The sequence below is a fragment of the Denticeps clupeoides genome, chromosome 13 (genome assembly GCF_900700375.1).
Source record: "Denticeps clupeoides chromosome 13, fDenClu1.1, whole genome shotgun sequence".
NCBI classification, from domain to species: domain Eukaryota; kingdom Metazoa; phylum Chordata; class Actinopteri; order Clupeiformes; family Denticipitidae; genus Denticeps; species Denticeps clupeoides.
In genome coordinates, this window is record NC_041719.1 from 4,771,408 (window position 1) to 4,793,947 (window position 22,540).

The 22,540-nt window shown below is 43.3% G+C and overlaps 1 protein-coding gene across 2 annotated transcripts in view; it reads left to right on the forward strand.

Moving 5' to 3' along the window:
- The window catches only part of sez6b (seizure related 6 homolog b), a 103,607-nt gene that overhangs the window by 35,787 nt on the left and 45,280 nt on the right, over positions 1 to 22,540 (forward strand). For both annotated transcript variants that reach the window (XM_029000014.1, XM_029000013.1), the window contains exons 2-3: positions 11,775 to 12,395; positions 13,329 to 13,456. In XM_029000014.1, the coding sequence (XP_028855847.1) occupies positions 11,775 to 12,395; positions 13,329 to 13,456 (749 nt within the window). The remainder of the gene's footprint in view (positions 1 to 11,774; positions 12,396 to 13,328; positions 13,457 to 22,540) is intronic.

Consider the following 22,540-nt stretch of genomic DNA (forward strand, 5'->3'; position numbering starts at 1 on the left):
CTACATGTGTCAGTGAACAGGGGCTCGTCTCCTTGCCGGTGTCCTGCTGTCTGACTGCTAGATAAGAGTGTGATGGCTGCCACAAGACACGATTGTGTCTCCCACCTCGATGGGACCCTTTTCAGCCAGGTTCAGGTTAATTAAAATTACATGGGATCTATGAGGAGCTCACTAGAACTATTACTTTGCATTTAAAGTTTGACTGTATTTTTAATTCTTTTATCATCCTAGCAGTATTAAAATGCAGGCAGTTTGAATAACAGGGCTCCACTGTGCCCTCATCTAGAAGGTAGAATGCATCAAAATTTAAAAAATTTACGTTAAAGGATGTGATCCCAGACAAACTACACAATTTGCGGTGATAAAACCTTGACTCCTCCGTGTTTTCCATTACACATACATAAAGACTGCCGTCCATTAGGAGAAAGAAGTGTGTTGAGTCTCCGTCAGCACAGCCACGTGAGAGCTTGTTCAGGGTCAGGATGCAGAAAGAGAGAGTGTCAGGAGCCGCACGGGCGTCTCAAGGCTGCCCGCCTTGTCTTTGTCATTCAGTCAATCTGGGGCCTTCCAGCGAAGCTGCTCAAGATGCGTTGCCGCCATTTATCAAGAACAAAATGCTTCACGAGCAACTAGTCATTTTTTTTCTTTAGTCCTTGCTCTGAAGGTCCCCTGGTGCGTAGGACAGCGCGGTGTCTCACCTCAGCCCCTGTTTGATGGGTCTGTGATGTCGTCTTCACATGACTGGACACACCGATTTCACACCCGTCACCCAGCTTCAGTGGAGAGAGAGCCTCGCTCCCATATTCCTTTTCTTTATTCCATTTTTACTCCACCTCTCTTGCGCTCTCTGTCCCTCTCAGCCATGCGGGGACAGGTGGATCTGATGGACACGACAGGTCTTTACAGTCCATTGGTGCTCCAGGCTCCATATTCATTTGCTCCGCGCTGGGACACGACGTCCCGCGGCTTGTTTGTAATAATCTGCCGGCGGCCCAGGAGCACCGGGGGAGGCTGAGCTCCGGGAAGAATTATGAGATACCAGCCGTGTTTATGTAACAGAGATTAACACTATTACTTGGACAGAGCTGCGTTAAAAGGACATTTTTCGCCGGTCTGCTTCTACCCACAAGAGGAGCTTTTCAAAAGCCATTTAAAGTCGTTCCTTTTTTTCCATTATGTTGTCAAGTCTTAAACCATTTCATTTGAAACCATGCCAGCTGAATTTATTTTAGGTGCTTCGCAATTATGATTGTTTGCTAAATTTTTTTATGTTTCGATTTGACCTTCTGGTTGCTTTCTGGGGATTGCAACCTTTGTATTCACTACACATTACACATTTATTAGACACTGTGTACCGTCCCCACACATCCTACTAAGGATGAAATTTTGTGTTGGGTACACCATGTGCTGCGCTGCAAAGTATCACAATGACGATCACTTCACATGCACCATACGAATCATTGTACAGAAGCCTTTTCCAAGGAAGAATTAAATGAAAACAGCTGCTCTGGCTGACTACAGGTCACCCCAGTGCACCGTGTTTCTGGAATTTCTCAGCCCTTTCAGACCTTTCAGTGCAAATGAGTCTCTTTCACATGTTTTCTGAGAGATGCCCGAGCAGATTGCAGACGTGCAGCGCATTATGACTCGCTGGAATGTCAGGGCTGTTTAGCATCAGGACACAAGTGAAGCGCTCTTTTCATTCTAAAAAGTGGGTTCTTGCACAGAATCTTTTCTTCATAAGCTATATTCATAGCAACACAACAACACCAATAACATTGCCATTAAATTTAATTATTATCATGTATTTTGTGCTTGTCATTGCATGTCTGTAATACAGTGCAATTTTTATATAAAAATACATCACACATTTTATTTAAAATAATAGATGGTACTCTGTGGGAAGTTAAATTACAAAAAATACAAATATTAGATATTGCTTTAAGGAAATGAGTAGACATGCAAGTGAAATATGGTGAGAAAATGTATCTGACTGCAGTATGTTTAGAATATTTCTTTTTTTTAAGTAAGACCTTAGAAGTAACCTTAAAATGTCAGTGAAACAGAAGAAGCCTGTTGAAATTATGAATTTCAATTCCAAATCCCAGTTGACATCAAGGACGCTGTTGGACAGCTGGAGGCCATGTTTTTTTACACCACATGCTCCTCCACCCTCCGTCCCAGTAGATCCGTCTCTGCCGACAGCAGCAGTCGTTTAACAACCTCATCACCAAAAGCGCATCCACCAGGCAGACAGTCTCCGATGGCTCCTGTCTCTTCAGCCCCTCACCCCTCAAAAGCCTCCATTCCATCTCCTTACGGAATGAAGAAATTGCTTTCACTTCTGTGGAGATGGTATCTCAGGGAAAGGAGAAGATGGACACACACTCTTTCTCATCTTCTCCCTCTTTCGTGGAAATTAATGGCTCTCGTGCTCTCGGTTTCACCGAGAACAGAGGAGGTGGTAGAGAGCCCTGCGGCCAGAGATTGAGTCCCCCCCGCCGCCCTCCTCAATGACTTCTAGGAGATCTATTCTCCGCTCTCATTCAGCTAAAGGTTAACAGATCCACTTTAATTCTTTATTTTGGGAATAATCTGCTGAATTAAAATAAAACTCTGGAAAATGGAGGCAATTGGCTAATTGATTTTAATCCATTTTATATTCTGCAATAAAAAATGTCATGACAGATATCAGCCATCCGGGAGCCCTCGCTTTAGATGTTAACATCTCATCTCATAACACGTCTTATTTCTGTATCACAATGACAATCGTGTCACTTTCACTACGATGGTGGCTTTGGCAACGGAACAATCATTTATTTAAGCAAAGTGGCTCGACTGCAGTGAGGCCTGATCATGCGTGAAGCTGCCAGGGACTGATGGGACTCACGTCCCCACCTGCACAACGCCATATTTCTTCATTTAACGGGACTGCGAGCTGTCAGGACCCAATTTGTATCTTGGCGCTCGGCCTCTCGGTGTGACCTGGCACTGGCCGTTCTTGCCCGTCTCTCCCCGTCTGTCAGTCTGCGAATAAAACACGTCGCTGCTCATTCAGAGCCTCATTTTTGGGGTGAAGACGTCATTCTGATTCAGCCCAACGGGGCCTTCATCCATTGGCGCCGTCTTTATACTGAAGTTCGTCACCTTTCCTGCTTCCACAACATGTCTCCATCATCTTCAGTTGTACTGGAAGGTGCTATATAAGACGTACAACCAGGTGGGTTGCACACTTGCCTATGAAGCAGAAGACCACAAAGTCACAGGTTCAAACCCCACTTACTACCGTTGTGTCTCTGAGTGTCTCCAGGGGGGACTGTCCTTGTAACTACTGATTGTAAGTTGCTCTGGAAAAGGGGCGTCTGGTAAATTTCTACTAGAAGCACTCATCACCCATCTATCGGGGTAGTGGTGGCCTAGCAGTAAAGGAAGCGGCAACGTAATCAGAAAGTTGCCGGTTCGAATCTCGATCTGTCAAGGTGGCACTGAGGTGCCACTGAGCAAAGCACCATCCCCACACACTGCTCCCCGGGCGCCTGTCATGGCTGCCCACTGCTCACTCAGGGTGATGGGTTAACTGCAGAGGACAAATTTCACTGTGTTCACTGTGTGCTCTGCTGCTGTGTATTACATGTGACAATCACTTCACTTCACTGGTCCTGGTCTGATTATAACAGGAATAAGTTATTTCCTTTGAGTTAAGTGTTTTATGTGTTAATGCAGCATCATCGTCGTCGTGAAAGAATGAAAAAAAAGAACGTAGGACATGTGATTCGCTGTTACGCCCAGCTTCTGCTCCTGGCCTGACATTTCCCATCTGCCGGCTGCCTGGCTGCGTTTCAGAACCATTCACAGGCCCAGCAAATGTATTTATCAGTATTAGAGCACCCAGGCGTCCCCTGTCAGGCACAATGAGGTCTGTGGGAGAGGGAAGGACTCATTTTCATTTGGAACCCGCTGATGGACCCGCTGTGCATGTGTGGGCTAGACCGAAGGGTAAAACCGCGTTGCTTAAAAATTGCAGAGATTCTCACCGCGCTTTGAATCGATGCAGCCTGTCAGTCTCCTCCTGATCCTCTTAACCATTCAGGTGTCCAGTAGAGTGTAGATCATTGACCAGCCTTTTGATAAAGAGCTGCTGAAACAATGGCGGCGCTGGAGGAGCTTTCAGAATCCATCAGTCTGATCAAACCTCGAGCTCCGCACAGCCCGGACTTCTGAATAGCCCCATCCGGAGCAATCAGAGAGACCCGGCTCTTACAGAGGACTGAGGGCTGCTGATTGGCACGGTGATGGGAAGTCCCTTTCAGACCCAAAGACCGAATAGTAAAATTTGTTCTGCATATTCCTTGCCCCCAAGTCAAACACATGTGTAAATAAGCAGATCTGAAATCCTTTTTAGATCACAATAGGTCGTGACTTTAGGTCTGCTGTGTGTTAATGTGAGCATTTTTATGTTTTATGTATGAATTCTTCTATTAGACCTTGTAATGAGTGTATGAGTGGGTCTTTGGAGTGGGTAGACAGAAAGCTTGAATGCAAATGAATCTCTATCAGGAGAGATTTTTATTATTTAGTTTTTTTTTTTTTTTTCGTGTTTTCCCTTTTCAGAATAATGAGATAATGAAGGCGGGAAATTAAATCTGTATTTTTTATTCATCGTTTCCTCCTGCGCATGGCCCAAAGAGACTGATTAGCCTGCGTTTCCTTGAAGGAAACGCAGGTGTGGAGGAAGCATGTGGAGGAAGCGTCGACATGCAGCACATCGCGTAAAACCTACAGCGCAACACTGGAGGGGAAAAAACGCCAAATTGTCTTAGGACTGTTCACATGCGGGCCTAAATGGACAGGCATCCATGAAAACGAGTGGGACGCGTTTAATCTCCTCAGTTCTAGAAGCAAACACATGGTCTGTACAGCTGATCATCAACCTGAAATTATGTAATCAATTTATGGAACACGTTTACGGTGTTTAATTTTGGCAGGAATTCATGAATCCTACTTTTGAAGCTTCCTTCATTTTCTTTCTTAATTCCTGCTTTAGATGTTCAAAACTTTCTGACATCGTTCTCTGTGTTCGGTTTTGGCGAACACAGACGCAGGATCCTGGCCAGCAGTTGGCACAGTGTGAGCCGCACCGGCAACGTCGCTCAGTGTTCCTGGCACGGCAAGAAAGAAATCAAATGAAATGAAAGCATGTCTGGATTAAAGCTTGTTAAGGGGGAGAAGAGCCTTAATTGCTCCGTCTTTGTGCCGACTCACAAAGAGCCACCATCACTAATCTGTTGCTGAGGGCTGAATCATTTTTGCATCCACATAAAAAGCCATTTTTTAAAAGAATATCACAAACTGAAGCTTCGTGGGAAAAGGCCTTTCCAGGAACTGGCACAAACCTCCACAATTTTATAATGAGCGGAGCACAGAATGTTGCGCTGCAAATGGATTTTTCTTGGTTTGGAAAAAAAAAAATGAAATAAAAGAATTGCTTTTTTGATTTCCTCCTCTGGTGAGACGGGTCACAGATGTTACAAACTGAAACAGTTAGAACAACCCGGCTCTAAGAACATCGTGCACGCGCCTCATATTTACACAGCCTGTGGGCTTTTTCAGCTCTGAAGTGCAGAACTAATAATGAGCACTGTGCCAAGTGACGTAAAAAAATATATATATATACACACACATACATACACACACACACACATACATATATATACACACACATACATACATACATATATATATATATATATATATACACACACACACACACACACACACACACACACACACACACACATATATATATATATATATATATATATATATATATATATAGAGAGAGAGAGAGAGAGAGAGAGAGAGAGTCTAATAGTGAGACCAGGGTTTTATACCATGCCCTGCTGCATCGCAAATGTTGTAGCGTTAATAAACACTTTCTGTGTTAGGAATTTGCCTTTGGGCAGGGGAGTCCGGATTGGTGCATTGTTTCATTTCATTTATTATCTTGAGTAAAAAAAGTCGGTTCTATCTTTAAGTTGATGAGTAAGTCGGTCCATGTGTGTATGTGTGTAATATGTTCAGTGCATTCTGTTATTTGAATAGCCAGAGTTACGGCCAGGTGCTTCCAGCTGGTCTGAGAATAGTGCCCATCTCCCATCATGCACTTCACACGGCGTTAAGAGAGGGGATCGAAGTATCTGCCTGGCAGAACACATCCTCACACTCCCTGCAGAGACGACTCCGGTGGATCTCGGCGTCTCAGCGCATCTCGCCACAGCGATCGATCGGAGGCCACTGATAGCTGCTGCCCCTACATTGATCCGGCCTGCCGCTTCTTTGTTTCTGGGTCATTATAGAGATGAAAGAGTGACCTTTTCCGAAAGGTTTCTGTGCAAATGTAGCGACACTCTTTCATAGGGCACCTGGGAAAAGGGGATCTTACTGTATAAGAGAAGCATATTTTCAGTTATGGCAATATACATCGAAGTAAATTAAAAATAACCATTTTTTTTCTTTTAATTTATACTACAGTGTGATTATTCCATACATCTATATTATTTTTCCCCCAAGAAAATAATAAATAAAATATTTATTCAATATATTTACGTATTGATTGAATAATGTGCTGCTGAGTGATTAATATATCAATTTTTACTTAAAAAAGGACCAATATGTGTTTCCATTGATTTTCAATTTTTCTTACATGCATAAAAATGCATTTATTCATTTCTATTACTATTTTAGAGGGTGAGTGTGTCTGCCCTCTTATTGTTGGGATTCAGAAAATGAGATCTTTAGGCTGAATGTGATGTGGCTATGAAGCAACAGATCCCATTGAGTTCTAATGACACTTTTGCAGCTAAATTTCATGCTTGAACATCCGCCTTGAGGCAACAATCTTGTTCAGGCACAATTACGTTCATTGCTTTCTCCAAAACTCCAATTAGCCAGAGCTGCGTTCCTTCTGTGCCGAGTTTCGTGGACGTTGATATCATCTCTTGTGCTGCTTGTGCATCGCGATGTGTTCGTAAAGCAGCGATACGAATATCTTCACAGCTGCAGACAACGTCAGACAGCAGGAACTCATTACCGATTGTAATCTGGGAGCCTGATGGTCTGTAGACGGTGGGAGCTGCACATCGGCTGCAGTCTCTGCCGCTGCTGCTTCACCTGCTCGTGTGGTTTGCATGTTGAGAAACTGCTGCAGATTTACCGCTCCTCGACTGCTGTAAATTGCCTTTGTTTTCCCAGATGCATTGTGGGAGACGTCGGCGCCGCTGTGCAGGGTTCTGTACAAACTGGGGGCGTCTCCTGTAGTGACAGAATAAGGCTGCGGGAAAGTGTTTCTCTGCTGTCTTGAAGTTTGTGAAGGACTTTGAATTACGTGTGACTGGGTTGAGGATAATGACGGGTGCTGAACGTGTCGGGGTGATGCGGCGCGACGTGTCAAACTCGACTCACAAAGGAAGAAAGAATGAAAGAAAAGAAAGCAGATTTATTCTGCTGCTGTTTACTTTAGCGCACGAATCGTCCAACTGAACTTTCCTCACTGCTGCTCTATGTTTGAGTCTTTAAAACAGTCAAACAAAAGAGTCAAACAGGGCCTATTTTTAACTTTCTTAACATTTCTACGTGAGATGGAACACTTGGAGATCTATACAACTCCTTGCAAGTAAGAGAGTTTAGCCAGAAGCAATTTCCTGTCCTCTCCTCATAAATACTGCAGTAAATATACAGTAACTACAGTCTCTAGACCATCAGGGGCTCGCCATGAGTTACAGTAAACAGACTTTTAAGCATTTACTTTCTTTTTAAGCATAAACTTTCACAAGGATTCATCTCACAGTTTTTATATTCATTCAGTGTTCTTTGTATTACTATCCATAACCCTGTGATATCCAAAGCAGTGGTGGTAAACCGGTGAGTCCAGATTTGTAAGTGTGTGTGAACCTCAGTGCTAGTCCTCTGAAGCAGAGCTGTAAATCTTGGCCCGAGCCCTTGGGGCTTGGGTCAGGTCAGATGAGTTAGCACAGTAACTGATCGGTCAGCAAACACAAACTTACAGTCTATCTTTTCTGGATGATTCCGCTTGTAAACTTATTTTGGTGATTGGTAAAAGTGTTTCACACTTGGAGTGTGATGTATAGCGCTTGTCACGCATGCCAGGCTTTTAAAAAAGGTTGAGTCGGGCCTAAATTTTCCCGCCTGATATAGCTCTACTCCGAAGGCTTTTCCAGTAAAAATAAATACTTGCCAGAGTAAAAGCTGTATTGGGCACATGCAAAAGATCCAGAAATGAAATGCATTGATGTAATGCTTTTTAAAACTGAAGTCCTAAATCAATGCAGCTTGTAAATAAATTCGACACGAATTCTTCTGCTCTTAAGAAATCATGCAATGATTAAAACCTGCACAGAATGCAAAACAACCTTTACTGATACCCTTTTGTTAGAAATGCTGCTTTGAACAAATTTTATTTGTAGTGACATGTGGACGTGACTAACATCATCTGACCTGCAAACACCAAGCTGCTGTCATGTTGTATTGTCCTCATTTTTTATTTGCACTGATTTAACCTTCCTAAACAGATGTATTTTTGAGTGTCTAGGGCACAATATTTACAATGTTTACTGACAATATTTTAATAAAAATGGTGCCTTAGTTAAATGAATTAATTGCAGAAAGTTTAATTAATTAATCATATCTGCTAATTGGCCCTGAGTATTAAGACTTAAGAATTGGTCTAATTAATTTCTGCACCAGTGGGGCAGCATTATCTCGTTCAAAAAACATGACACTGTTCTTGTTTTGTTGAAATTTCACAGTTAAACCCCACTGCAGATACATATTCTTTTCATGAGATTATAATTCTGGTAGTCATAATCAGTAGACCATAATGCAAACTTATTCAGTTCTTATCTTCAGAATGGCAGAACATTTTTTTATAATTCAGCTGTAACAGTATAGTATGTATTAATTTTTGGGGGGGAAATCATACAGAACTATTGTGTGTGTGTTTTGTATTAGGCATTAAAAATGACAGCTCCCTTGCTCACCAGTGTTCTCCTCTCTCCTCCTCAACGTAATTGGACGTCACCAGCGGTGCACAGCCAGAACTACACCCTCCAAATAGACTAATTACGGGACCCTGGATTTGCTACATGCATGTTTGGTGACAGACGCAAGTAATAGAAACATCAGTTTGAGGCAGAATGGTCCTGTCTCCTTTTGATCCTTTTGAATTTGTGTACCTGGTAACTCATCATCTCTTTTCTCCTTGATGCTGCTCTTCTTCCCAGTCTGAATGTGTCACGTCCGCGAGCTGATGGGGGAAGGAAGCGCAGAGGCGGCACGTACTGGGAATGGGATTTTATTCATTACAAACACAAGTACACCGGCACTAGGGCCAAAAAAAGGGGAAACAAGAGGGGAGAACAAAAACTAACTTAAAACAACACAAGTAAGTTGCACAAGTAATGTCGCAGCCTCCGAATGGCCACTCAGAAGGGCCTTAAAACCGTCCTGTTGTCATGCAGACTGGTGCCAGGTGAGTCTCCAGCTGCACCTAGTCGTGACAGGATGTCCCGTCTTTTGTGACGATGAGGTGACAGAAGAGTCCTTAAGATGATCGTCTGAAGCCCCGACGAGTGGCATGTCAGCTCTGCTGGTGCCATGTGAAAGTAAAAAAGAAGTGATTGTCATTGAGATACACTGCAGCACAGCACATGGTGCACGGTGCACACGGGCCAGGATTTGAACCAGCAACCTTCTGATTACGGGGCCACATCCTCAACCACTAGGTCACCACTGCCCCGTGAGGTCGTACACCGTGATTTTCCAGCCTTTAAAATCAGTTTTGAGGGTTTGTTTGTCGGTCCGGCAGGTTCTGTAGCCTCGGTGAACGGGACTCTCAGAACTTTAATCAGTGGCCTTTATTCTGATTTCAGGGGTTTGTTCCAGATAAGCCCATTTTCTGTTACAGCCTTTGAAAAGCCAAGAGATAAACATCAAAGCGCTCCTCGAGGCCATTTACTCGTATTCAGCCGTTCCTTTTGTGTTGGTGGAAGTGCTGACTGCTGACAATGAGTGAGGGGGAATGTGAGGGAGGCACTGATGACGACCAAGACCGCGATGGAGAAAGAGAAAAGATTTTTAAAAAGTAACTTTTGGACAAATCTTATTAAAATATGTTTGTTTGCCTACAACGTGTGTCTTTTGACACTTTAATTGTTATTAATTAGCTACTATGCAGCCTATGTGTGCATATGTGTGTTTTTGTACTATTGATAACACGGGGGAGGAATACACAGGGGAGGATGCACTACAAAAAAGTCCAACTCAAATATGGTGGTTCATATTTCTATAAAATAAAATGTGTCCATTTACTATATTAATGCATCAGCATTTTCAGACTTTAAATCCTGACCTCCTTCATGTTACTTTTGTTTAATGATGTTATTTCATAAGCACATTTTAACTCCACGAGCCTTATTGTTTCATGCATTCCAGAGCTGCGGAAAAGAACTGAAAGCGCCACAGGGAAGCCATTAGCATCTGTGTTCGTCCAAACTGTGCCGATGTGTTTAGTGCCACGGCAGGTCCCCTTCACTGAGAAACGTGTCTTTAATTACAGGATCCAGTAAAAAGGAGCGAGGTGGGCCAGTTAGCCCAGAGCATCATCATATTTCTCTAGTGGAGCTGCACGTTATTATTATTCCATTTGCTCTAAATGAACCAACGTTCACAAAGAGGCGCAAGATGATTACAGCTTTTCCCCCCGAAGTTTATTTGCATGCTCCTCCAGGCTCGTGTAGAAATATGGTGGGGGGGAGTTGTGAACTAGTGCATTTATATACCAGTCACAAAAATGGCTTAAACCAAAGGAAAAAACACAGTTACCTTGTAAAAAAAATGGTCTCCCTGTTCTCCCCATCTTGGCGTGGGTTTTCTCCAGGTTTCTTCAGTTTCCTCCAAAGGCAAGTTAACTAGGTGAATTGTTGACTCTGAATTGTCTGTAGGTGTGTGTGTGTGTGTGTGTGTGTGTGTGTGCATGTGTGATCCCTGGAATGGGCTCCGGTAGAGGTTATGAATAGAGGTTATGGAAAGGGAGTGAGTGAAAATAAAATAAAATAAGATAAGAAGAACAAAGACGTGAACGTGAACTGTGAAGCATATGATTTTCAATACAATCGCGTCACACTGAGACACCATGACATGAAATGATGACGGGACCGGCGGCTTTTCTCCCTCTGGCAGCTCTTTTCATGTGTCACTCTGACAGACGTGACATGGGACGAAGATCGGATCCTGTCTGATGTGAGAAATCCAACTTTAATTAAAACCCTGTTGCTCTTGTTGTATAGAGTCTTCTGGAAGCGGAGCTGCAGGGAAGACCTGTTGTTGTTGGGATATGACTGCTCTTGGTGGAGAAATGGGGCGATGTGAGAAAGTCAGGGTTTCACTGCTGCCTCCTGTTGGATTAGATCTCACCAGGTTCAGGTGTAGCTATCTGTTATCGTGTATGCTTAATGAGGCAGTTCCTCAGGTTTAACCGGATTGTGGTGCCTTTTATTCTGAGTATATATGGTCTGTCAAAACTGATGAAATGTGAAAGTAGGTTGTGTTAGAGTTGCGAGTCGTGCCTTCAGGCTTTGTGTCATTTTACACTTAAGGCATCATTAAATGGAGAATGCTTTCAGTAAGTGTTTCAGAAGTATTTACATACCAACAAGAAAAAAGTGAAAAAAGTGCTTTTGTTTGTTCATTTTCTTTAGGCACAATGGCCATAACCCAAAGGGAAGACTATCTGGAGGAAGAAGTTGGGCACCACGTCCACCGCACCACACAAGACACAGACAGAGACGCCACGCTTGTCACCACAGCGTCACCTTTCAACGTTCCTAACCACCATCCTCATTTTGAAGATTTTCTGCCCCATGAGTCCTTCCACACGGACCTGCAGGACCACCCGCACTATTTTGAAGACAGTGGTGGCGTGACTACTCACTCCTCAATGCCGGCCTCCATCTCCCATATGGCTGAGGGCCTCTCTACCAAGGAGCCTCATGAGTTCATTGCAGCTACCTCTACCAGAGTCTCCACCCTCCCAGCTTCAGCAGAATCCCTGACTACAGTCACACTCACCTCAACCCCTCCTTCCTGCTCCAGCAGCCCCAACGTGGTCGTCCCTGTAGGCCAGGGGGACGTCATCAAGGCAACCACTCTCAAACCACCAGTAACCCCTGTGGAAAATAAAGATATGGAGACAAAAGAGTCCAAGGTGGAGAAACACAACTGGCCTAACAGTGACGTCACCACGGCGACAGCGTCTCTTTCCAGGAATTCGGATGACGAAAGTGATTTCGCCACCACCTTCCCCACCATGAACACACCAGGTAATTGCATAGTAAATACTTCTGCCTCTGCTTTCACCACTACCAGTTGTCGTTACTTTATTAAAAATAAATTCATGAAACAGTCCCCCCCCTGGAGCAACTTAGGGTTAAGTGTCTTGCTCAGGGACACAATTGTAGTAAGTGGGATTTGAACGCGGGTCTTCTGGTTCATAGGTGAGTGTGTTACCACTAGGCTACTACAACCCATCTTGGTGGTCCGGGATTCGAACCGGCAACCTTCCAATAACGGGTTCGATTTTTTATCCACTAGGCCACATAAAAACTTGAGAACAGCCAAATCTGTTTTATTAGTGACTCCCTTGACACTTTCAGCTCCTCTCCAGTTCCTGCTGTGGGGTTTAAATTAATTAGAACATTACAATTTTTGCCTTCTACGGTCCCTCTCAGTTAAGTGGCTCTGAAATGGAGTTGAGGATGTGAGATGAGATGGGGGCTGGTGGTCTTCTTCAGGGCCTTTTACAGCTCGGACCATATGGTGTCTGTGTCCCAGTTTAATTTATCGCAGCTCTACTGGGGTCCGTCCTGACAGGCAGATTGGAGTATTGCCACAGTTTCAGTGAGTGAGACTCATGTGGTCTGAGGTGAGAACTGGACTGGCACCTCCTCGCTGTAGATTCAGAAGTCCCTCCATCTCATCCACGATGTCCTCCTGTGGCCTGATGACCCCCAACCTGTTAACCAGGGAAGGGATTTCAAGAGCCCAGTCGAGTGGAAGGACGTAAGGCCACTGGAAAATTGTGTCCAGCCCCACAGTCCACCTGATCTGTTCCCCTGGGCTGAAGCCAAAAGTGTCTCTGTTGATCCTGGCAGAAAATGAGAAAACCTTGAAAGACAATTAAAGTGAAGAGCTGGGATCCAGGGAATGAGGGACACTCTCTGGTCTTGACATCATCTCCTGCTTTTCTTTCACAGCTCCATGCCATGCCAACCTCACCGCACCCGAGGGCTTGATAGAGTCTCCACCACAGGCTGGCTCCTGGTCTACTGTGGACTGCAGCTACTCTGTCACTGCCTACATGGGCTATGGAGTAGAGATACAGGTCAGAGTCAAAAATCACATAATTTCTGTGTTTCTGCTATTATTCCTGAACAGTGACGTGTCAGTGGTCACGATAGATCACCAATATGGGCTATTTGTGTTTCAGAATTTCAGAATTTTGTTGACATCCTGGATGCTTTTTTAGAGAGTTTTGACATTCACGTTGATTATAAAGGCAGTAATACTGGGCTGTAATTACCGGTTACACTGGTCCCTGCATGGGACGCGCTGTAAGCTCTTTATTCAGAATTCATTAAACTTGCTGCTATACGCAGTGTACAATTGGGGATGTGTGTTATCTTCATGTTCAGGGGTCTTATCATACAGCGAGGTGCTGCTACTGTAGCTGGTGAATATTGCCGCACCAGCACCGTGCGTCTGAGGAAGCTGCTGCTCTCTGAATACGAATGTGTTTGGGCTGCATTGGCAGCAGCGTTTCCCATCCAGAGCATCTCCTGCCAGCACTTATCTGGACGAACAGGCGCCAGCCTTTTTATCTGGAGGTTATGAAGTCTTTACAACCTGCAACAGAGTACAGATTGACACAGGGATGCCAAATATGAGTTTGGGGTTAAACTGGGAGAAAAATCATGTGGGTTTTCCTCTCAATTTTTCTTTCTGATTGAAGACGGGAGTCAAACTGTCTGCAGTCAGGACTGAAGTGTGAAGGTTCAGAGGTTTGATGTTTCAGAGGGACGTTTCTTGTAGATGAATTCCTAATTGCCGTGCCTATTCTTTTATAAAAATTATTACTTAATTATTTATGTCAGACTGAACTCACCCTTCAGCATCAGATCCATCATGACTGAGCTCCTCTTCATGAGAGACAGAAGTCAGAAAGGCCTGAGAAATAGAGAGAAGCAGATGGAGAGACGATCTCTCAGCCCTCAGTCTCTTCTCATGTGTGTGGGACAGGGCACAGAGCTGCTTCTCCTCCTCTCCCTCCTTCTCTTTCACTTTTCACTGCAGTTATTCAAAGTGACTGATATGTGAGGAAGCTCTGTAATTAATTGCTTATGGATTATCTGTCCTCTCCTTATGTTTGTTTACGGGGCTTTTTTAATGCCCCCCAGTTAAAATGTCTCTCAAGCAACTCTTAACTTAATTAAAGATGCCTTGTGCTTGTGCTGATAGACCAGAAATAATCATCTTTAATTCAGAAAATGTGGAATTTACTTATTTATGACCTAATTTAGACAATTGGTCACATTGTCCCTTAAAAAAGTCCTTCTGACCTAGAAGTTTCTCAGAAGGGTGTATAATTGATTGCAGATGCTTCTGCTCAACCTGCTGCTCCTCAGCTCCTCCACTCAGAAGAGCTTCAGTGGATTTAAAACACTTCCAGGATTTAATTCCTCGCTGGATAAAAGAGGATTTCTGAGTCATGCTGGTTGTATTTTTTTTCTCTGCTGATGGACCTGTCAGACACAGAATCCCATCATCGTCCTCATCATTGCCTGAGATCTTCCATTAATGGTCATGTCTGCTCACGCCTGACCCTCCATCTGCAGGGAGCCGGTAGGGGCAGAAACGCTCAACAGGCCCGGCTTACTGACCCAAAATACATCATCTCCATGACCTCATCTCTCCACAGAGACGCTCGGGTCACAACCTGCTCCGCTTTAAACAGCCAGCCTGGGAACCCTCGGTCACAGTTTTCCTCTGGGTCGAGTCTCTTATCTGCTCTTTTTCTGGAGGGAAAATGACTGGTTATAGTCATTATAATGTCCACCAAAATTTATACTCACCAGGAGTATAACCATCAGAATGGATGCCTTCAAACTGGATATTTTTTAACTTTGAGAGCTAGAGAGGACTTTCTTTTGTCACATTCTTTTAATCTTCTCATGCAAGCCGTGAAGCAAGTTAAATAGGATAAATGTTGAATTTAAAATCTATTATGCGTTGATGCTCCTTTCAGTCATTTTACTCTCAATGGAAATTTCCAGCAATGAAGGGAAGAAGTAGTAGACATCAGAGAATTGCGTTGGCCTTGTTTATCTGATTCCATTAATTGTTAGCAATGTATTTAAACTAATCTTATGTGTGTGGACATACAGAAGCAAGAAGCAATAGAAGTTACAAGAATGAACAGTTTTTAAGTTAATATCACAGGTAGATTACTATTGTTAATATTCATGTTAATATTGTATGTAAAATGGTACCAGTGTTACAGAAAAATCCAAACTAAAGAAGAGATAGAGATGAAGCCATCAGGAGAACCTATTTTATACTCTGCATTTGTTGCCGTAGACCAATCAGATTGTCCATTGATGTGTCTGCCTTGTCCAAGCAGAACATGTAGCGGTCATCCACCCCCAACAAGATTTTCCCATCATAGCACCCATCAGGCCATTTACTGCTCACAAACATGAAACTACATCTTGGAGATACATTGGGGTCTAGATTAAAGTCATGGATCTAGAATTTCCCATTTTACAATAGTAAAAGCAGCTGAAGATTTGAACAGACTGAATTCAGCTTTTGGGAGTTGTGCCCTTTAATAGACTTTGATCAGTACTGTAAAAAAGACCATGTGGTGTGGGAGAAGAGAACAGAGTGTGTAGAAAAACTCTTTCTCCCTCCACACAAAGCACTGTATTCAACCACTCCAATTTGATGTTACCTGGCAGAAAGAGGCATGGCACAATAGAGGTTAAAAATGAACAGTTTCTAATTTATTAACACCGGTAAATAATTATTGTAGTTACATGTGAATATTGAATGTAATAAGGTACCAAGGTTACAGAGAAAATAAAAATGAGAAATAGTAAAGAGGGAGAAGAGAAAAAGAGGGGGAGAGAAAGACTCAGAAGCCTTCCGGCTTCCGATGGAAAACCCCCTGAGCAAGAAAGCTCAGAGGTCCCTTTTCCACATGTGAGCAGACCTTTATACCCCTGGCCTACAGGAAGTTGTCACTGACCAATCAGAACCTGTTGTTTCTGATGTCACGCCCCCGGTGCCTCCCATTTAGGGAAGACAAAGAGGGTGGGCGGTCCTGACGGCTGGCACTTCACACGTTGCCGTCAGACAAAAGGCATGTAAAACAGGGGTGCCGAATCTTCACGCACAACCATCCACACAGAAATGTCACACCTCCCCCTGCAGACAGCTGTTATGCAACACAAAAGCCGGCTCCCGTGATGTCCATTTAATTTTATTAGATTTTAAAAAAAATCTATGCCAGTCAAATCAAGTGGGGGAATTATCAATGCTCCATAAAACCAGGCATACTCATAAAATGCTGTCATCACTTTCAGAAGAATTTTATTATCTTCGCCTCTCAGTTGCCTTGGAAACGTGTTTGAGAAAAAGTTTGCTGTGATCCAGTTTTGTGGCTGTGACTACTGTACTCTTCTGTTCGAGTTTCAAGTCCCACTGATCCGTTTCTGCTCGTACTTATGATATTTTAATAAAGTGGACAGTTTGGTGCATTGATACCATTTAGCCTCCGTTATTAGAATGGGAATACTGTCTGATTCATGCTGTGATTAGCATACAAGTGTATTTGAAATTAATTGCACTGAGAGCTCCGCAAGGATTGTAGATGTGGGGGTGTTAATGGATGCACGTTTGGAGGCCTGACAGTAAAAAGAAAAATATATATATATTATAGCTTTCAGTGTATTACAATGGCACTGAAAGACTTTTATATTCATTTTCCCTGTAGCACATTGTACCCTGTCTCTTAAGCTTCAGAGGAGGTGAGAGGAGGCGTTATGGCAGACGTTTTCCATTTAGGTCTCTCTGCAGAGCTCTCAGCCATGGCTGTTGCCATGACTGTTCGTATTAAAGCTCATCAGAAGCAATTACTTGAACACCAGTATAGACTCACATGGTAAATGTGCATCGGCTTTACTTTACTTTACTTTACTTTATTTAGCAGACGCTTTTATCCAAAGCGACTTACAAGAGGAAGACACCAGCAATTCTCATTCGATTTCTATAGAATATTGAGTTTACAAACTAAGAGCCCTGATAAGGCTTAGACTTGTCAGTGAAGAGCATGCTCAGAGATTGTTAGGTGCTAGACTAAGAAAAATTATAATGTATTTATCGGCTCTGATGCAGTCTGCTGATATGAAGTCCAGAACAATAATTTATGCACCATTTACAAGCCACTGTACCCCTGAGTAACTGTATTTGTCTGAGCACATGCCAGAAGGAGTCCATGAAAAGCAGTGAGCTTTTAGCCCATCGTCCTCTGGACCTTCACATATCGTCTGTATAATCAGCTCACCTCAGTCATGGCGCACAGGCATCGACTTGAGAATCAATATTCTCAACCACCGTAAGTTAAGTGATGGCCTGCACAGCTCTGTAAAATACAGTTATATCTCCTGTGGCTGACTGAGGTGATTGATGTCGATGCATCTGTCATCATAAAAAGTTAAAGACTGTTCTGAGGTAAATGCTGCATATATAATTTTTTTTTATCATGGTACAGTTATAATTTTAGTAGTACCTCTGGATGTTGAGTCAACAAATGGGAATATGATAAGTATTATTGCTTTTGATTGTCAGATTTTAGAACGACTTCTGGTCCCATTGTACAGGGTTGATTCATGATTGAAAACTTTACATTCATGTGCAGAGCCCGATCGAACGTTTTTTTTTTTTTTTTTTACTGAGGATCAGCTCTTCTTCCTGTTGTCTCACTCCGTGCATCTCACCCAGGCATGGAGTTTGCTGAAGACAATCAAGGTTGGCTAAACCCATTACTGCACAGTGCAGCGCTGTCCCTGCTGGCCAGCGGATCGATGGTTCGGTGTCATGCAGGATCTCACGTACGGAGGTGCTGTAGAACCAGGCCGAGATTTAAACAGCATCCTTGGGGGCTCGGCATGTCGCTGCCCTTGTTCTTTCAGCATTTAAAACATGTCAGGGTCCCCCCCGGTGTCAGCCGCTGCCAGGAAATATACCCTTTACACTTCCAAATAAAGATTTTACCTGAAGGAGGCACAGGAGTAATGCAGACCTCCCGAGTGTAACGGTCTGGTTCCGTTTTGAAGAATCGTGAGGAACCTGCGTACTGCTGCTGGACCGGAAGAGCCGTCAACATGATTATCAGCGGTTTGAGGACATGAACGACACCTCCTGTGTAAATTTTTGGAAAATCCAGTCAATTAAAACCATGAATATATTGTGCAGGAGTGGATGGGTAGCGGTTACTATACCTTCTTGGTATACTATATACATTTTTTTTATATTCTATTGAAGATTATTGCAAATCCTCTTGCTTTTACTTTTTTCCCATTTGTTTTACTGCTTCTTTCTGCCAGGTAACATCAAATTGGAGTGGTTGAATACAGTGCTTTGTGTGGAGGGAGAAAGAGTTTTTTCTACACACTCTATTCTCTTCCCAACACCACATGGTCTTCATGTGGTTTTTACAATCTAAAATGGATTAGATAAATGTATGATCTAATATGATCATAATGTACAAATGTTTAGAAATATTAGGGGTTTCCCTAATGATAAATTTTCTTTATTGGTTGAAATTAAATTGGTACAGTTGAAAGTCTCAAAAAAATATATTTATTAGTGAGTCCTGCAAAAATCATTAGATCACGCGTGAGAGTGTAATGCGGGCCGTTATTATTCTCCCCGACAGCCACATCCTCACGTGGCACACCGCCGTCTCCTATCAACCACGGCTTCGTCAGAGCACAGAGCCCAGAGGTAAATGAAAACAAGGACCTGTTAATTACTTGTCACGTTCTGGATGACTTGCAGCATTTGTGCAGCCAGAGCCCGTCAGCCCGGCAGAATGTGCGGAGAAGAAACCTCCCCTTTCTCACCATGCTAATTAAAGTGCCACAAGCTTTTAATGAGTGTCTTCTTCATTCTTCTGTCCTAGAATAACACTTGGGGAAAAAAACGCAGGACTTGGAGTGCACTCAACCCCTAATCTCTTAAAGTCTTCTGGGTTCAGGATGAAACGTGTTCAAAAGAACATTCCCGTTTCATCCAGGTGGGAGGGACTTTAGAGGAGGAAGACAGTGAGATTATTCTGAGGCCACTTTTCTGAAGCCACTTTATCCGAGCCACTTGCCTCTTCATGCATCCGTAGTGTTTAGATATCATTATTTTAATAAGTGTCATATTTTTGCCCTTGGCCAATGGCTTTAGTCTTACTTTATAGAAGATTACGGCAAGAGAAATAATAATATTTTTCCCACTTAGAGTAATTACATTTTCATGTACTCACACACACACACTGCATATTTACAATTTCAGGGTCTTGTTCAGTTATATTCTCTACTTGAATGCAAACTCTGGAAAAGCAGTATTAAGCCCGTATAATAATTTAATATTTCACTGTGTGCTCTTGTAATCTGTTGAGGGACACCCTTCACTGCTGACGCCGGTGTCTCGTTCTTCGTGACCTTCATTAATGCAGATGTTCTCGTGCACAATAAACACTCACATTAGGATGCATGGGCATGCGAGAGGGGAGAGAAAGTTAATTTATCAGTGTCCATCTGAATAAATTACAGCTCAGGAATGTGAGAGACTGACTCTCTGCACAGGTCATTGTCCTCGGGGGGGGGGGCTGACTAAAACAGAGTAAGGTGTATACTAGACTAGTGTGTGTGTGTGTGTGTGTGTGTGTGTGTGTGTTTGTGTGTGTGTGTGTGACGATGTAATTCTGTTCTGGCCTTATTGCTGATGTTTTTCTTCACGGTGACTGATTGGTTCTGTCGTTTCTGTCGCAGATAACTGACAAGTGGAAGCCAGAAGGGGTAATGCTGCATCTCAATGAGTTTTAAAGAGACACATTTCTGCTTATTGCAAACCATGGGCCCCACAATATCATGGTTTAGATGGACAATAGCATCACACTGAGAACACGCTAACATCAATCAACCTCAAACATTGGTGCGACCAGAGGCATTTTCACCATTTATACATTTCTGTTAATGCAGTGCTTCAGAAGTTTTATCCAGATGCTTTGATAAGCATTGAACGGGTCAGAATAAAAAAAAAATATGCAAAAGCACGAGTCCTTTTGGATGACTGATCAATGAATTGTACTATTCGTGAAACTATATATTGGTCTGGGGTTATTTTGTTGGAATATGATGCCAGGTGACGGGTCATTCTGTGGGCGAGAAATCTGCCGTGTGGAAGGCGGCTCTCCCACTATGCAGGGAAGGAACAGCCAGCTGTTCTCTGGATTATGATCTCAGCTGGTGGGCTGAAACACTGACTGGATGGAGTGAGGTGCGGTGCCATCGACCGCTCTAAAAACCAAGTATTAGGGTGTCGAATCTGATAAGGGGCTCTTACTGGGAAGTGGCTGACAGCACAGTCCACTCCAACTGTTGACCACCATGACCTGAGAGTCTGGAGTTGCATGGACTTTACTAATGCAACTGAGATTTTTGATGAGATTATGCAGGCATAACCAAAATAAATCAGGGTTTTGACAGTTGAATATTAACATTTACAGCATTTATCAGACGCCCTTATCCAGAGCGACTTACAATCAGTATTTACAGGGACAGTCCCCCCTGGAGCAACTTAGTGTTAAGTGTCTTGCTCAGGGCCACGATAGTAGTAAGTGGGATTCGAACCTGGGTCTTCTGGTTCGTAGGCGAGTGTGTTACCCACTAGGCTACTAGTTTATAACTCAGGGTGGGTAGTAGCCTAGCGGGTAACACACTCTCCAATGAACCAGAAGACTATCACGTACAAACCCCACTTAGCATTGTGTCTGATAAATGCAACTGTAAATTTATTTAAACAGCTAAACATGGTTATTGATGTCACTTGGTTAACTACAACATTGGCAAACTTTCTTAGAACATCAGGAATTAGCATAGTAGACTTCATCTATATTATTATGTACATTATTTATGCAGTACCTACATGTAGTAAATGTGCTAACAGAACAAGTGGCTGGAAAATCCACTCGAAACGCAGTGCTTTTCGCACGTTTGGCTTGTCATTGTGTTGTTCCTGAGGTGCCCTAATGGATGAGAACAAACAATGACAGACAGACTGATGTCCAATTATCGCCACCCAAAACTACCCGGCGCTGCAGCCTGCGATGCCTCGCAGCATAGAGATTGACGAACGAGTCTGATGATTTTGGAAACATATGGCGCGGAGGGCTCTCAGGCCTCACAGGCCTGAATTTTCTTGTCACATTCCTCCGCCAGGCACCGTTATTTGTGAAATTACAGTTTCTCAGTAATTGTTTGCTGTTTCTCATTCCACTGTTGCAGTACAAACGGCAGTCTTTGGCATCATCGCCAGGACAAATTGTGCTTTTGTTGAGGTGTGAACTATTCATTTTGGATGCAGATGCCTATGCATTACATTGCATAGCGCGCCTCAATCAGTGTACCGGTGTGCTGGTTAGTTGAAGAGTTTTAATACAAGTCACCGCGTAATGAGAAATACCGCCTTCCATCATATTCTCCACAAATGGCTGTTAAAATTGTCATCATTTGATGATTGTTTCTCTTGGGATGAAATTGGAAATGCTGCAAATTGGAGTGAATACCTCCCGTGAATGATCAATGCTGATAGGCAAAATACTTTTATATAATAAAAGTAACAAGATTTCTGCTCAGGAGCAAATCAGAGCGTCCACACAGGCGTACGAGACCGTGACTCTGGTATTTGGAAATATCATGTGACCATGTAGAAAATGGCTGGGATGCATCGCGATGCATCGATCGTTAGGCACTGCTAATCGTAATGGAATCGAATCGTGAGACCAGTGAAGGTTCACACCTCTAATATATACAAAGGTACAAATATATAGGCAGAGACCGAAATGAGCTTTCTTCAACAAAAATGCTGCCTGAACCTCATGAACCTTAACATTCCCAGGCTGTGTCAGATGAGTTTTCTCTCAACCCACAATCTTCATGCTTTGGTTCTGCTCCACCAGAGATCTTCAGGCTTTTCGGGGCGGCAGAAAGACGTTGCAATTAGCAGTTTACAAGATGCATCCTTCAGCGCTGCGCTGAGGGAGCAAGAACATGAAGATGTTCTTAAGGTGGTTTGTGCGCTCACTGCTCTCGCCTCACCGTAATTGTTTCTCTTGTCAGAATTGCTGAGCAAGTAC